The 16,405-nt window shown below is 34.6% G+C and overlaps 3 protein-coding genes across 4 annotated transcripts in view; 2 read left to right on the top strand and 1 right to left on the bottom strand.

Annotated features, from left to right (window-relative positions):
• Nucleotides 1-5,150: 5,150 nt before the first annotated feature.
• LOC111460210 (sugar transport protein 13-like) lies at nt 5,151-7,786 on the top strand. Its single transcript, XM_023103351.1, has 5 exons — nt 5,151-5,357; nt 5,441-5,760; nt 6,265-6,389; nt 6,479-6,983; nt 7,110-7,786. Exons 1-5 carry the CDS (start codon nt 5,156-5,158, stop codon nt 7,650-7,652), a joined length of 1,695 nt encoding a protein of 564 aa, XP_022959119.1. The 5' UTR covers nt 5,151-5,155; the 3' UTR covers nt 7,653-7,786.
• A 2,308-nt stretch (nt 7,787-10,094) lies between these two features.
• LOC111460211 (mavicyanin-like) lies at nt 10,095-11,999 on the top strand. Its single transcript, XM_023103352.1, has 2 exons — nt 10,095-10,360; nt 11,498-11,999. The coding sequence occupies exons 1-2, from the start codon at nt 10,171-10,173 to the stop codon at nt 11,860-11,862; spliced, it is 555 nt and encodes a 184-aa protein (XP_022959120.1). The 5' UTR covers nt 10,095-10,170; the 3' UTR covers nt 11,863-11,999.
• Nucleotides 12,000-12,006: 7 nt separating this feature from the next.
• LOC111460209 (chloride channel protein CLC-d) overlaps nt 12,007-16,405 on the bottom strand; it is an 8,551-nt gene continuing 4,152 nt past the window's right edge. For both annotated transcript variants that reach the window (XM_023103349.1, XM_023103350.1), the window contains 16 exons: nt 16,199-16,339; nt 16,050-16,120; nt 15,875-15,954; nt 15,642-15,791; nt 15,438-15,497; nt 15,263-15,337; nt 14,907-15,058; nt 14,312-14,447; nt 14,113-14,241; nt 13,408-13,485; nt 13,277-13,332; nt 13,110-13,193; nt 12,860-13,016; nt 12,665-12,766; nt 12,540-12,586; nt 12,007-12,317 (listed from right to left, as the gene is read on the bottom strand). In XM_023103349.1, coding sequence (XP_022959117.1) covers nt 12,224-12,317; nt 12,540-12,586; nt 12,665-12,766; nt 12,860-13,016; nt 13,110-13,193; nt 13,277-13,332; nt 13,408-13,485; nt 14,113-14,241; nt 14,312-14,447; nt 14,907-15,058; nt 15,263-15,337; nt 15,438-15,497; nt 15,642-15,791; nt 15,875-15,954; nt 16,050-16,120; nt 16,199-16,339 — 1,612 coding nt within the window. In that variant the 3' untranslated portion in view covers nt 12,007-12,223. The remainder of the gene's footprint in view (nt 12,318-12,539; nt 12,587-12,664; nt 12,767-12,859; nt 13,017-13,109; nt 13,194-13,276; nt 13,333-13,407; nt 13,486-14,112; nt 14,242-14,311; nt 14,448-14,906; nt 15,059-15,262; nt 15,338-15,437; nt 15,498-15,641; nt 15,792-15,874; nt 15,955-16,049; nt 16,121-16,198; nt 16,340-16,405) is intronic.

Below are 16,405 nucleotides of genomic sequence, written 5' to 3'. Positions count from 1 at the left end.
TAATAGAATTAAAAAGGTATTTAAAGAAATATATTTATTTAAAGGTCTTTTTGGAAAACAATATATACCTTAATGCTATTTGAATTAGGAAATTGGCAATTTATAGAAGTGCAAAATATAATTAAAAATACAATCAATGGAATTACAAATAAGAAAAAAAATAGACAAAATTTAAATAAATAATTACTAATTTGAACGTAACTGAACTGATTATCTACCCAAAAATTGGTTTTTATCGTTAATAAAAAAAAATGGAATAAATAATTATTAATCTTAACATAGCTTAACTGACCTAAAATATATATTATGTACCGAAAAATTAGGGAGTTAGTTGTTTAGTTGATATATTTAATTAATAAAGTGAATGAATAATCTAAAAATTATAATAGTTTGGAATATTTGGAATATGAATATTTTTTAAAACCTAACTTTGGCATGATTGTGAATTATTTTATGAAAATTATGTTTAAAATTTGTGGTGGCACGCGACAAAGCTCAAAACAAAATAAAATAAAAAATTCAAAAAAGGAATTTTATTTATTTTTTATATAAAATAACCATTCATGCGTGTGACGTGCCACGTGGGTAAGAACCACGTGCGAGTAAAGGAGGAAAAACGTAGGGTGTTATCTACTGAACTTTTTAATGAAGGTACTCCGTTACTTCTATGACCCGTGGCATTTCCTCAGTGGATGTGATTTTCCACTCTGGAATTTCCCATTTTTTTCTCACAATCCACCTCCTTCGAGGCCCAGCGCTCTGGCTAGCACATCACTAACTGTATGGCTCTATGGCTATAATACCATTTATATTATAAATGTTTCGTTCCGCTCTCCAATTGATACGAGATTTCACAATAATTTTCCTTCTTATAAAAGACGAGTATGTAGATCGATGACTTGGGAGGAATATTTATTTTAAAAAATAGAGATAACTCAACGTTAGGTACAAAATAATTATTGACAGTCAATTCTCTATTGTCGAATATATTCTTATAAACCATCGTCTCGATCAATTATCTTGTGGGATTAACAGAAATAGACAGTAAATTATTGTACAGAAAATTTGAAAAACTTCTCGGGTTACTTCAAGTAGCCTAAGGTCTGATCGGTAAGCAATCGAGATTATATTTTAGATTCTCGGGTTCATTGAGTTCAAAATTTTTATCGACATGAAGGGTGAACGAAGTCGATTATTAGTTCATAACCTAGCCCATTTTTATTTTGGGCTACTTTTAAAAATCTTGCTTTGTGTGAAAAGGGTAAAATAGTAATTTCAGGTTGCATGTCATACCAATGGGCTTAGGGCAGGATTGTCAGAGACATATGGGCCACAGCCCAGATTCAATCCTTTTGATGGGCCTCCACTGTGCGTAACAATGCCGACATGTCGATTGTATTTATTAATTATTATTATTTTTTAATTTCATAGGGCTGCTTTTGTGTTTTTTTGTCTTTATAAAAAAATATTATAACTATTTTTTTAATAAAAAAAAAACTTTTGTTTCTTTTCTCCCAATTTCATTACTTTAATTTTTGCATTTCTTAAAATTATTCAGAGTTTTAAATCTTGGATTATCATACTCGAGCGACCGTGAACGTTAGAAAGAATATGGTTGAAAAATAGAGTGAGGTACACAACAAAGTGTTAGGAAAATAGCGATAATCATTCTCGAGCGTTATCGAGGATAAGTTTGTAATTTCCCACACTATATCAATAGAACTTGGCACTTTCAAAACACTGAACACTGTCCTGATTTGATAAATTAGTATAAACTCTCGTGTAATATCTTTTTTGTCCATAACTTGTTACAGTTTAACTAGGAACGACTATATTTGGTGGAAGATAAATTGATTGAAACCATGAACGAAATTTTACAAAATAGACCTAATCGAAATCAAAATCGCTGACATGACCGAGTTTTGTTACTATACCATTTATGAGTGAGATCAACCTTGACGACATTATGACATTTTGTCGATGTCATGATGATGTGCTAAGTTTAGTGATAAGATAAACGTAGAAAATCTGAACATAAAATTTAAGATAACTTTTGGTTTTGGAGTCATCAGTGATGTTTGCATAAATAGACAAAGTGTGTTGAGTTTAATAACCTCGACACGTGTTCGGTATTGGTAAGTGTTGCTGGTAGTCTTTATAAATCCATTACGACTTCTTATCCATTCATATAAGAAACGGTGACTCGAACTCAGAAGTTATGAATATTTGAGATTTTATTGTTTAAACCGGAGATAGTGAACAGAACAAAAAAACTTCTTCCCATTAACTAAATGAGGTCAAGAACGAGTATTATATTTTCCTTCCCCATTGCCACCTAGTTCCCGCTCTAAATATTAATCAATTATGCAATGCTCGAAATATTTATCTACGCATTTACATCTAAACTACAATTAATCTAATTCATTAAATTAATTAGCACAACAAACTTCTCGATAGTCAATTTGATTCGGATAAGAACGAATCAGATTGACTATCCATAACTCATTAAGTTTGACTTCTCGATAGTCAAACTTCTCGATGTTCTTATTCATAACTCCAAAATATTTTTTTTTTGTTTTTTTAAATTCGAGCTCATATAGTCAAACTACGTCGTTCCCCGAGCCAACAAGAAAGCTATTCAAGTCAAAATTATATTCAACATGGTAAAAGAGTCGCCAATATCCAAGTAGGGTTTCAAAAACAATGCCTTTTTTACCGTCAATTTTAACCATGGAAGTCAAAGAAACAAAAGTCAAAGTACTTGGGGACATGCCGCCCCAACCACTTTCCTTTTTGGTTTGACTTCTCGTGGTAACCTTATCCATAAAAAAGTCTACAAATCTTCTAATATAATTTTAAAAAATATTTTATAAAATTTTAAAATTTTAATTTCCATTTAATTATCGAACCATTCCACCCAAAATTTAATACTAAAAAATTACAATACAAATTTTTTTTTTTATAATTTAATCTAAAAAAATAATAATTTTGAGTCGTTATTGCTATCGGTTATCTATTAACCTAATTCTTTTTACGAAAAAAATTATTTAAAAATATTAAATTTTTAAAATTTTTTTTTTAACAATCTCATTAAAATAAGCAAGTGCATCAGGTGCCTTATTTTTGTATTTTTATTTATTATTATCTGAAAAGAAAAAAAAAACACAAATAAAGGGAAAATTAGGCATGTTTTTTATTTTTTTATTTTATTTTTTATGCTTTACATGGAATTTCTTTTATTTATTTATTTAATTTTAATAATAAAAACATTTGACTAATGTGTATAATCAAAAAACGAATCCGATGGCTGCGGCTAACCGAGTATTGTGAGAACATGAAATTTGAAAGTCAACATTTCTTTTTCTTCTTTCGGATTTTGCTTAATCCCAACCAATTAATTGCTTCAAAACCTAATTATTGTTATTATTATTATTTATATCCGTTCCATTATTTTGACTTAAAAAAAGAGTCAAAGTAGAGGCAGAAAAGTCTTCTCAATCTCCCGTCTCTGTCACTTATTTCAATCTCTATCTACAAAATTTATATATTTATTAAAAATATTAATTTTAAACAATATTTTTAACGGATAATTTCTATTTTCGATATAATTTTTATTAAGAAAATATAAAGCATCCCAATAATATTTTGTAAATATAATGTTCTTATCCATACGGAAGTTAATTGGATAAATAGGAGTTATTATTCTATAAATAGTAAAATAAGAAAAATACAATTTAAATATAATATAATAAATAATATTGGACAACCTATAAAAAGAAAAAGAAAAATTATTTTAAAATTCTCAATTAAAATCCACACATTTATTTACTATTTTTATTTATTTATATATAATCCACACGAAAAGTCTTCCATTCATCCTCGTCGACGTCTTTTTCATCAAAATTTTGAAAATTAAAATAATTTCCCCAAAATATATTAAATAATTAGAGTTTTACGTTATTTTTTGTTTTCCATTTGACCAAATTAATAAATAAATAAATAAAATTAAGAATAAAGATGAAAATTTGGCTTCTTCCACCGACGTGTCGTTTCCTGTGCATCCTGAAGACTTTAATCTATGAAACGACATATATTTCCTATTCCTATTCCCTTTCACATTATGTATTTTCTTTTCTGAAATTTAAAATTCTCCCACGTTATTACTAAATTATTTACTTAAAAAATAATAATATAAGAATTTAATTTAAAGGAAGGTGTTGAATTTGACTTACGTGGACTCACCCCATTGGAAAAATTAATTAATTATCAAAAATAAATTAAAACAATTCCTAATAATTTAGTTTTTATACTTTTAAATCCATTAAAATTATTATTATGATTTAATTTAATTTAGATAGATTTTTTACATAAGATTTGTGCAACGGTCTAGATCCATCGCATATATTATCCTCTTTAAGCTTTTCCTTTCGGGCTTCCCCTCAAGGCTTTAAAACGTGTATGCGAGGGGAAGGTTTCCACACCTGGTGATTTATTCTCCTCCCCAACCCATATAGGACATCACAATCCATCCCCCTTCGGGACCCAACGTCCTCGCTGACACTCGTTCTTTTCTCCAATTGATGTTGAACCACCACCAAATCCACCCCCTTTGGGCCTAGCGTCCTTACTGACACACCGCCTCGTGTCTATCATCCTTCGGGGAATAGCGAGAAGGCTGACACATCGTTTAGTGTCTGGCTCTGCTACCATTTGTAATGGCCTAGATCCACCACTAGCAAATATTGTTCTCTTTCGGGCTTCCCCTCAAGGTTTTAAAACACGTCAGTTAAAGGAAAGTTTTCACACCGGTGATTTATTTTTCTCTTCAACCACATCATAATTTGCGTGCATAAGAAATATATAATAAATATCTTATCCACAAAATTTAAATTAATAAATATGTAAATTCAAAAAGGAAATTGGATTTTTTATTTTTTTTTATTGGAAAAGATTTTGGAATTTAAGTTGAATCTTGAATTAACACACGGTTTATCCAGCCGTAAAATAATTTGGTGTTGACTAGCCTAGCCGTCTAAGATAAACATCAGCCGTCCAAATCACCACGTGGAAGGATCCTAGCGACGGCTCTGACCTGCTTCTCTCTACTTTCTCTCTCATCGTCGCCTATAAAATCCGAAGCCCCACGGAGGGCAAGATGCAACCAAGTGTTTCAGTCTCTTCTTCATTCAAATTTGGCACCTCGTTTGCTGTTTTCTTCGCCACCATGCCTGCCGGAGGATTCTCCACCGCCGCTGGCGGCGTCGAGTTTGAGGCCAAAATCACTCCCATCGTCATTATTTCTTGTGTTATGGCCGCCACTGGCGGCCTCATGTTCGGTTACGACGTCGGTGTTTCCGGTGAGTAAATTAATTGATTGAGTAGATATAAATTTGAAAGTTTAGAGACCAAATTTATTTATTTTTATTATTTTTAATCTCAGGTGGAGTAACATCGATGCCATCGTTTTTAAAAAAATTCTTCCCGGTGGTTCACCGGAGAATCGAAGAGGGCGGCGATAGTAACTATTGCAAATACGATAACCAAGGCCTTCAACTATTCACATCGTCCTTATATCTCGCTGGATTAACCGCCACCTTCTTCGCCTCTTACACCACACGACGGCTCGGGCGACGGCCAACCATGTTAATCGCCGGCTTGTTTTTCATAATCGGTACCGTCCTCAACGCCGCTGCACAAAACATCGAAATGCTCATTATTGGTAGAATCTTGCTTGGTTGTGGTGTCGGTTTCGCCAATCAGGTCAGATTCTCTGAATTTTTTACCCTAATTTTTAGTCATGAAAGTGGTAGCCATTTTGTTTGACCTATAATACACATTAAAAATTAATACGAGGACGGGAATCGTTTGAAAACAACCGGTCCGATCTTCCATGTTCGTAAATCATGTGACTCCAAACAATTAAAAAATAAGATCCGTTCTTCAAAATACAAAAATATCTAATAGATTCTTAAATTTTTAATTTTTAATTTTTTTTTTGTCGAATATTATGATATTTTATTGATGAAAATGATGGATAACAAATGAGCCACATTTTTGATTCCCCATGCATTATTTATAATTTTATTATTTATTTAATAATATTATTATTTTGTCTTGTTTGAAGGTGTTGAATTTTTATTATTTTATAATTAACCCAAGATTTGGCAACCTTCTATTGGTTAATTAAATTCAACTCTTTCAAATAAAATATAATAAAAGAAAATTAAAATTTAAAATAAATGAATTTTGTATTTTTAATTACAGGCAGTGCCATTATTTCTATCGGAGATTGCACCAACCAGAATACGTGGCGGACTTAATATATTATTCCAACTCAACGTCACCATTGGCATACTTTTCGCCAGCCTCATCAACTACGGAACTGCCAAGTCAGCATTTTTTTCCTTTTATTTTAATCACACGTGTCATCTATAACATGCTTAGCTGGAAATTTAATTGTGATTAAAATTAATTGCAGAATTAAAGATGGATGGGGATGGAGGCTATCCTTAGGGCTGGCCGGAGTCCCGGCCGGTCTACTTACAATCGGAGCTCTTTTAGTAGTGGAAACGCCGAACAGTTTGATAGAACGGGGTCGTTTTGAAGAAGGAAAAGCCACTCTGAAAAGAATTAGAGGAACCGAAAATATCGAACCGGAGTTTTTGGAGCTGGTCGAAGCGAGCCGGATCGCTAAGGAAGTAAAACACCCGTTTCGAAACCTACTCAGGCGGCGGAATCGGCCGCAGATCATCATCGCCGTCGCACTACAAATCTTCCAGCAACTCACCGGAATCAACGCGATTATGTTCTACGCGCCGGTTTTGTTCAGCACTTTGGGGTTTAAAAACGACGCCGCTCTGTACTCCGCCGTCATCACCGGAGCTGTTAACGTTGCTTCCACCGTCGTCTCGATTTACTCTGTTGATAAACTTGGCCGCCGGATTCTCTTGCTTGAAGCCGGAGTTCAGATGTTTATTTCTCAGGTATGGAGATTAGATCGGATTATGAATATAATCAAGAAATAAAATCAATGGATTAGATCGGATTATGAATTTAATCAAACATTTTAAACAGAAATTAAGAACTAAATGAATCGATTGGATGAACAGGTGGTGATCGCAGTGATTTTAGGAATCAAAGTGAAGGACGATACGAACAATCTCCACAACGCGCTGGCCATCGTCGTGGTGGTAATGGTCTGCACATTCGTCGCGTCCTTCGCCTGGTCGTGGGGGCCTCTGGGATGGCTAATTCCGAGCGAAACGTTCCCTTTGGAGACACGATCGGCGGGGCAGAGCATCACCGTGTGCGTCAATCTCCTGTTCACCTTCGCCATCGCTCAAGCCTTTCTCTCCATGCTCTGCCACTTCAAGTTCGGGATCTTCCTGTTCTTCTCCGGCTGGGTTCTCGTCATGTCCGTGTTCGTTCTGTTTCTGCTGCCGGAGACCAAGAATGTTCCGATCGAAGAGATGACGGATAGGGTGTGGAAGCAGCACTGGCTGTGGAAGAGGTTTATGGACGACGACGGTGAGGATCGCCGTCGTTATGCGGAGGAGACTGTGAAAGCTGTTGGGGTTAATGGGCGGGGCGCGGCGGTGAAGAATGGGCAGAGTAATGGGAATGGGTTCGATTCTGTTACGTATCAGTTGTAAATTGGGATTTTGGTTTTTTATTAGTTAGTTTGGGCGGGGGAAAGGGTATGAATATTGTTGTTATTTTTAATTATTTTTGTTTCCCTTTTATTTATATTATTGTTATGGGAAACAGAAAATAGAGTTTAATTAACTTTTGTAATTTCTTTAGAATTTAATGTTAAAAATAAATTTATAAAATCTTTTTTTTATTAATATAAAATTATAGGTGTGTTCAGCTCGATTTAGATATTTTTTATACCTAATCTAATTGTCCTAAAGGTTTTAAAACATAGGAAGAGGTTTCCACGTCCTTAAAACCGATGTGGGATCTCACAATCCACTCCCTTAGGGGCTTAGCGTCCTTGCTGGTATTCGTTGCCCTTTCTAATCAACGTGGGATCGCACAATCCACTTCCTTTTAGAGCCCAGCTTCCTCGCTGGCACACCGCCCGATGTCCACCCTCTTCAGGGCTCAACGTTCTCACTGGTCCTCTCCAATCGATGCGAGTTCTCACCATCCACCCCCTTCGGGATCCAACGTCCTCGTTGGCACACCGCTTGATGTCTACCCCTTTCGTGGCTCAGCATCATCGTTGACATTCTTTCTCCTCTCTGATTAATTTGGGATCTCATAAAAAAAAAATACTTATTAACGAAAAAGAAAAAAAATAAAAAGATAAGGCCAGTTCATTTCGACAAAAGACCCACACCCAAGTTCCATAACTTTGGGTCCGCTATCCCAATCATGATTTTCTTACCCCTGGAGGGAAAAATCCTTCCCTTTTTGGTCAATTGTGGGCGAGGAGGGATTCGCACCCTCGACATCGTGTTTCGTAGCCACGTGCTCTAAATCTCTAAGTTACAGGCCTCACCTCGTCTTCACTCGATCTGTTCACGGGAGCACCTTAAAAGAAAGGAACCTTTCCTCTTCTCAACCATTCGTGAATATTGAATCAAACCATAATTTTTTTAGGTTGGGTTGGAGTAGTTCAGTTCATTTATTTAAAATTTGGTTTTTAATAAAAGCAAAATGTTAGGTTTTAAAGTATGTCTATTTATTTTTAAATATATAATTAAAATTTACAATTTAATTTCAATATATATTAAAAAATTACTTTCTAAATATCTAAAAATTATTTTAAAGAGTTCCAACAAAGTAATAGCGGCTATAACATCTACGAGTAATATGCGTACGGAAAATTATATATTTTGAAATTCGATTCAATTCAATTTAATGTTAGGAGAACCCGTTAACATTTGAAATCAACCCAACTCTTGTATAATCATAACCTAACTCCACTATGATCTCGTTGCTTTATACCGACGTGTTTTTACATTCACTCAAAATTCATTATTACGAAAATGTCGTCTTTAATTATAAATTTATAATCTTCCTTGCTTCTAATCACTATATACGTTATGATGTAATATCTACCTTATTTATCATCATCTCTCACAACTAACCCAATAAATAATAAATGTTCTTTACCAAATTAACATCTCCCGTGAAAAAAAGTATTACAAACTTTATATCATCGACCGAGTATCAAACGAACAAAAACTACTTTTATTTATACCTCCCGGGATGGTGATACGAAATATTGACCAAACCGTATTATTTGAACTACAAAAAAAAAAAAAAAAACACCCGAAATACCAAATAGTGAAAGAAAAACAACACGAAATTTCTTACCCATCGAAAAGTTATGTAGAGACGACTTTGTAGTCGATGGTACCATACCCGACGGGCTAACAACTTACCAGCAAGGATTAAACATTCAATTCTTTCCTTTGAAGTTCTTCAAACTCCAACCATTAATGATCAAAAGAAAAGTTTATAATAAATAAATAAATATATATATATATATATTTCCTTTTTAATTTGTTATGAAAGATCCAAGAGCGCCAAATAAATTCTCATTACCTAATTAAACAATATGGTTTAAAATTTAATAAAGCTTCATTAATTTTGGTCCCCTCTCAATTTTATATATTTTATTAAAAATATTTTTAAACCTTCAAAATTTTAATAATAGTCTTCAATATTTTATTTAAAAATATGCCTAAAATTTAAAAAATTTCATTAATGTTTTTCATTTTTTTTAATATCATTACCATATTTTAAAAAATATCCATAAAATTACAAATAAAAGATCATAGTATTTTTTTAATTTTTCTTTAAGTTTAGAGTATTATTAAAAATTTTAAAATGGAATATATATATATATATATTTTAGAGGAAGTGAAAAATTGATGGATATTTTTATTAATTTAAAATTAGAATTAAAATAAAATGCAAAAGAAAAAAAAAAGGAAATATTTAAATAGTCGTTGTTTCTTAGATTCTAAGATCCAATGACCAAAATGGGTCCACCTCAAAATAGAAAAATATTTTTAAAAAAATAAAAATAAAAATAAAAATTCAAGAGAGATTATATAAATTGAGATGGTAAAGCCATACCCTTTTTTAAATTTCCATCTTAAATTCAAAAACCCATTTCAGCCAAGTGGAAGTTGAGAGGGTAACCGCCGGAAAATGGGTTTTGCGGCGGAGAGAGCGGTTGCGGTGACGGCGGCGGTGTTCGTGGTGGTCATGACCATGGTGCTAGAGCCGGCGGTGGCGGCGGTTTATAAGGTTGGAGACGCCGCCGGCTGGACCACCATCGGCGGCGTCGACTACAAGCAGTGGGCTGCTACCAAGACTTTCCAGCCCGGTGATGTCATCGGTAAGTTTCTTATGAACATTTGTCAATTTTTTTTTAAAATTCCTTTCTTAATTATTATTGTTATTTTGGAAATTGAATTTTTTGGATCATAAAATAAAAACCCATTTCGTGATTTTCTCGTTTCATGCCTTTTTGTTGCCAAAATTTTATTTTTAAAAAAATAAGGATTATTTTTTAAATTAAGAAAAAATGGGTTTAATTATAAAAATAATTCTTACTTTTTTTTTCTTTTAAAAATATTCTCGTTTTAAAATTTTGTAAAAGTGCAAGGATAATGTTGTAATTATGAAAAAATATTGATTTTTTTTTTAAATGGAATTATTTTTTTAGTAATTTGTATTATTATTATTATTATTATTTTTAAAGGTTTTTGTGATGAGAGACATTTCCGACAAGAATGGTCGTAGGCTTTGAGATTGGAAGTAGGGTATAAAAGAAACTTCCAAAAATAAACAAAAAATAATAAAAAAAGAAATTAGGTGGGCTGGAAGCATGTGATAGTGGGCCACACATTATGGGCCCTACAAGGCCCATTATGTACAAGCTTTTTCACCCACTCACTCACGCCATCATTATGATTTACACCACTTCACAAATTTAAAATAATATAATTCCCATAAACCCTTCTTAATTTCCTTTTTTTTTCTTTAATTCCTTTAAAATTCAAAATTAACTCAAAAATATATTTTGTTTTATTTTATTTTTGCCTATGACTTTGTTAAATTACTAATTTGGTGGCTTCTAAACTTCAAAGGTAAAAGAATATTATTTAAAAAATAATTAACGAATTATTAGACATAAAATTAATCTTTGTATATAATAAGATATTGAATTTTTAATTTTGTATAAAATAATGTCGAATTTTGATAGATCATTATCAAACAATTTTTAAAGTTTGAAATCGAGTAGAAAAATTTTAAGATTTAAAAGCTTATTTTACATGAATTTGAAAATTTTAAAGTAAATTTGATTTTTGAATTCGAGTTCATTATAACGGTCCGATTGAATAATTTACGGGGATGAGTTTGATTTTTCAGTATTTGAGTACAACGCCAAGTTCGGGTTCATTATAGCAGTCCGATCGAATAATTTACGGGTTTTTAAGAAATGATCGAAATGATGAGTTTGTTTTTTCAGTATTTGAGTACAACGCCAAGTTCCACAACGTAATGAGAGTGACGCATGGGATGTACAAATCATGCAATGTCTCAGACCCCATAGAGACACACTCTTCCGGCAACGACACCATCACCATTCAAACCAGAGGCCATCACTTTTTCCTCTGCGGCGTTCCCGGCCACTGCCAGGCCGGCCAGAAGGTCGACATTAACGTCCAACGCCTTGCTTCCACCACCGTCGCCCCAGAGCCCTCTGCCTTGGCCTCCCCTGCCGTCCCCCTCGCACATACACCCACCGCACAAGCACCAAAAGCCACTGCCCCGCGCCTCAGCACTGGCTTTTGGCTATTGCTTTCGGCCTTGTCCGTTCTAGCGTTCGCTTAAACGGGCACAAGCCAAGCCCTTCCCTTTCATTAAGTTGCAGTCTTTTTTGTACAACAAATTTCAGCCATTTTGTAGTGATAGTTCGTCATCGAGGTCTCTTTTTACGTCGTCTATACATACGTTTTCGTAAGTTTGAAGCTTTCATAAACAAAATAAACTAAGCCAACTCTTATCATTACAATATATGATATAATACAATGCTCTGTTCTGCTCTGTTCTTTAGATATCTACCTGGTTTGGGATTGGAATCCCAGCCAGCAAACAATAAAGAATATATTTCCTAATGGGAATATGAAGAAAAGCATCATAAACTAGTAGTAATCTGACCATATTAATCTTGGCAGCTGCTGCATGATGTTCATCAGCCGTCTGTGTTATTGACCAAAAGTCCGTTAAGAAGTGGGCTCTCGACATCCCCATTCGCTGTATGTATTCTTCTATCTCGACGCCGAGCTCTGCCATGCCATCGTAACGATATACAAGATTAATAAGTTGAGTTTGAAGAGATTATACAGTTTCGGCACATTAGATGATGAACTTGTTTCGACAGCGTCTAAAGTGACTAAAATCGTAAGAATCAATCTAAACGGAAGCATTAGCATTGCATTACAATCTCGGAAGCCCGAATAGATGCATCGTTTTATGAGATAAGTAAAGCATCATAGAGAGTCAGAGACCTTACACTAGTCGATTGTAGCTCCATAGCATCCGAATCTTCACTATCCTGCATCGAGGTGTTTGTATCTTATTAATGTTGAGACGTGTTTTTGAAATATTAAACGTGGTAAGGTGAGTATTCTACCTCTATCAACAGATCCTTTCGAGTGATCAAACCGACCACATTTGCTGGACGGGGAACAACAAACGCGTGTCTCAGACCCAATTGCCGGAAAAGATTATATACCTACGACAATGCAAGATATGACGATTACGGAAATGACGATTCCCTAAAAAATGATGAATAACATAAAACCAAACAAAGTAATCAAGCAAATACCTTTGTCAAAGACATATCCTCTGGGACAATATATGGAGATGGATTCAAAAAGGGGAGTAGATCAATGTACATTTCCAAGTCCTCTGAACTAAGATTGATATCATCAATAGAAATTCCTTTACTGGAAGCAGGTTTCACAAACTCACTGAAATTATGCCTGAAATTCCAAAAGAACGAGTCAGAACTCGATGGAAAAGTGAGGATAACCCGTCCATTATAGTCTCGGGACTCGGATCGAGTATCCATTTACCTGGTTGGCATGGATCCTCTTGGATCAGAAGGCAAAGGACTGTGCTGAAAATCTACTTTGGACTGCAGTAGTCCTAACAAGTAACTGCATCAACAATCATACAGTAAGGCTTTTTGGGATGCTTCAATCATTAAAAAGATTGGGTTGGTTATCAATTCAGCCTATACCTTCTAAGCATTAGTCCAATGACACGTGTTTCTCCGTTTCGAGAGTAATCAATCACCTAAGGGGCAAAGAAGCACCGCCTTAAGAATCGGTTAATAGACCAGAAGAAAAAGAAGAATTTAGGTATGCTCACAGGAAAGCCATTATGTCTGTTGCTCCGTAAAATACTAACAATATCAGCAACCTTAACAACGCGGGGGAACGAGACAACCTACAAATAGAGAAAACAGTGTATTGGTAAGGAAGAATCTAATACTATACACATTATAAGAAAAATAAATTATAGGTAAGCCACTCATTTCAATTATAGCCTCCAACAGATATTGTCCGCTTTGGCTCATTACGTATCGCCGTGCCTCACGGTTTTAAAATGCGTCTGCTAGGGAGAGTTTCCAAACCCTTATAAGGAATGCTTCGTTCCCCTCTCCAACTGATGTGGGATCTCACAATCCACTCCCCTTGGGGCTTAGCGTCCTCACTAGTATACCATTTGGTGTCTGGCTCTAATACCATTTGTAACAGCTCAAACCCACCGCTAGTAGATATTGTCTGCTTTGGCCCATTACGCATCGCCGTCAGCCTCATGGTTTTAAAACACGTCTGCTAAGGAGAGATTTCCACACTCTTATAAGGAATGCTTTGTTCCCCTCTCCAACTCACGTGGGATCTCACAATTTTAAACCACAAAAATCGTCCTCCATGCATATACTCGACACAAAACTTTATTTTTCCTTTTCGTATAGTATATTTCTTTTGCATGGGCTCCAATGAAACATCATTGCCTGGATAATATTCTGTACTCAATACAAAAGGAGTTTAAGGAATACGCAAGGATTACCCTTTTTCCACAGGCCTCCTTTGCTGTTATTTTCCGCATCTGGTACTTCGGTCTCGATTCCAGTAACGGAATACCCTTCAACTGGGCTTGCTCTTCGTAGAGGCCTTCATTAAAGGCATCACCAACAGCCTGAAGTGTTTATATAAATAAGAAACTTTCACATGCATCCATGAATATATATACATATACGTTGACTTACCTTGGACATCAGAAGGACAAGCATTATGAGAGGTAAAAACTTCAAATTGTTTGAAATTTCAACCATGATGACACACAAAGACACTGTCATTCGCATAGAGCCTCCTAGAAACGATGCAGCACCCAACAAAGCATATCTAGAAAACCAGTAAGATTTGGAAGAACGTGAAAGATTGTTATCACATGAAGATACCATAAAGTAAGATTGGATCTTTCATGATTTCATTTGCCAATGATTAACTTTTGATTTGTGTTACCCGAAACCATAAGTTTTATTTTCAAAGCTCGTCTACGATTTTTGTCAATCAAGTATTTTTCTGTAAGCCCCATGAGCCCTCGAAAAAGTTCGTCTACCCTTTTGTGCTCTCACTGGAATTCAGTTTATTTCTAGAATGGATTTAGCTAGAGAAAGATTGTATATCCTGACCCTATTAACTTGGTCAAAACTGCCTCACCAAAATCTTGTATTTCCCATGAATTTTATTAACAAGAAAATGACCCCCATAGTTTTATCTGATCTTGCATGTTTGCCAACATTCTCTCAATAACATCTAAATTATTAAACTAGAATATTCATAGAATAAGCAAAGACTCACGTTCCCTCTTCAATGTTCGGCTTTTTGTAGAAACTAACCACGAACTTTCCAACCAAACGTCCATACGTAGATCCAATCATTATACCAGGAACAAATTGACCAGCAGGAACCGCAGTACCAAACGTCACGACAGCTAAAGTATAAAACATAACCTGAAAAATTAGAAGAATGGACGGAACATTGTAAAACAATCACATAATTAAGTTTCTAATAACATAGCACAACTTAGTGATTCTATTCTTTATTGATTCTAAAATGACGGAACTTTCAATAAGATAATGAAAATATGAAACAGGCCAATAATAAGAACATATGAACAAAGAAAGTTATGCTCTAAACTAAGTGAGAAAAGTTACCAGAAAGGTCAATAAACTCCGCGCACTGAATTCATGCATCGTTTTTGCACTGAACAAATTCCTTATGGCATCATCCTGGAAAAATAAATTTATAGCGACACCAAGAAGGTAAAAAAGAATATTATAGAGAAATGGAAAAGATCAGCATAAATTTGCACAAAGAAAATAGAAAAACCTGGGTGTTAAAGAAGATGGTTGCAAGGTCATTGTATTCATTTTCCTTGCTACAATAAAACTGAAAAAAAAGGGTAATAAACAGGCAGATTTTATGTCAAACAACTCCAAGTGTGCCTAGCTCCAGCTAAATGATATGGGATTGGTATTGAAAATTACAATAATGGCAAAATAACAACAAAAGACGAGCAGTACTGATTCTTACATTGACATAATTCCCATACGTCCCCGGAGGCCTTGGGCATTCATTACCCAAATCAGGATCAGGTTTGGGGCATGGAGTACATTGCCTTAGAAGTGGTAGTCCGAACGAGATAATTGATGTTAATACCGAGATGAGACAAGCTTCAATGATCTGAAATTTTTCAAGGGAGAAAGATTGAAGTAATTGGGTATGAAGAAATAATAGACATAAATCATCATTAAACTTTTGCGTACCTTGACTCGGTTCCCCTTTTTGTGCAAATGGTTCCGTCGCCAATTCGTCATGTAAAGAGTAAGCTGGTTGAATAGTGCTCCTAAACGAATAACCAAAAGGATGAACATAGAACCTAATCCTTGGAATTGGAAATTTAGCTAAGCCAACTAAAAAGGTGCGACTAAAATTACCAACCTAATAAGCCTCCAATAATCCCAATCACAGTCATAGGCAACAACTCCCCAAAAGAGTAGTCCTCTTGGCCACTAAAAGTATAACCATTAGCAGCTAAAAATTCAAAGGAGACATAGGCATAGAAGGCATGAATAGATTATAAACCTTACTCTGATATGTCCCATATTATGAAACCACCAGAACCAAAATGGCCACACTTCCCACTCTTACACCATCCCATCGCTGCACGCACCACAACAGCCACCACAGCAGACGTAAAAAACACACGCCACAAAAGTTGACTCTTCCACCTTCAATGTCAAATACAAAATTCACATAGATTGGGTTAGTTTTTTTTTTTTTTTTTTTTTTTTTTT

The sequence above is a fragment of the Cucurbita moschata genome, unplaced genomic scaffold, assembly GCF_002738365.1.
Source record: "Cucurbita moschata cultivar Rifu unplaced genomic scaffold, Cmos_1.0 Cmo_Scf00023, whole genome shotgun sequence".
NCBI classification, from domain to species: Eukaryota; Viridiplantae; Streptophyta; class Magnoliopsida; order Cucurbitales; family Cucurbitaceae; genus Cucurbita; species Cucurbita moschata.
Note: the sequence above shows the minus strand (reverse complement) of the source record. Positions and strands in the feature narration are given on the sequence as shown.

What these genes read in the sequence shown, in the direction of transcription:
- LOC111460210 (XM_023103351.1), top strand. Translation starts at nt 5,156, where the DNA reads ATGCAACCAAGTGTTTCAGTCTCTTCTTCATTCAAATTTGGCACCTCG. An exon ending in ATCAACTACGGAACTGCCAA is followed by an intron (nt 6,390 to 6,478) that starts GTCAGCATTTTT and finishes AATTAATTGCAG; the next exon opens with AATTAAAGATGGATGGGGAT. An exon ending in TTCAGATGTTTATTTCTCAG is followed by an intron (nt 6,984 to 7,109) that starts GTATGGAGATTA and finishes TTGGATGAACAG; the next exon opens with GTGGTGATCGCAGTGATTTT.
- LOC111460211 (XM_023103352.1), top strand. Translation starts at nt 10,171, where the DNA reads ATGGGTTTTGCGGCGGAGAGAGCGGTTGCGGTGACGGCGGCGGTGTTC. An exon ending in CCAGCCCGGTGATGTCATCG is followed by an intron (nt 10,361 to 11,497) that starts GTAAGTTTCTTA and finishes TTGTTTTTTCAG; the next exon opens with TATTTGAGTACAACGCCAAG.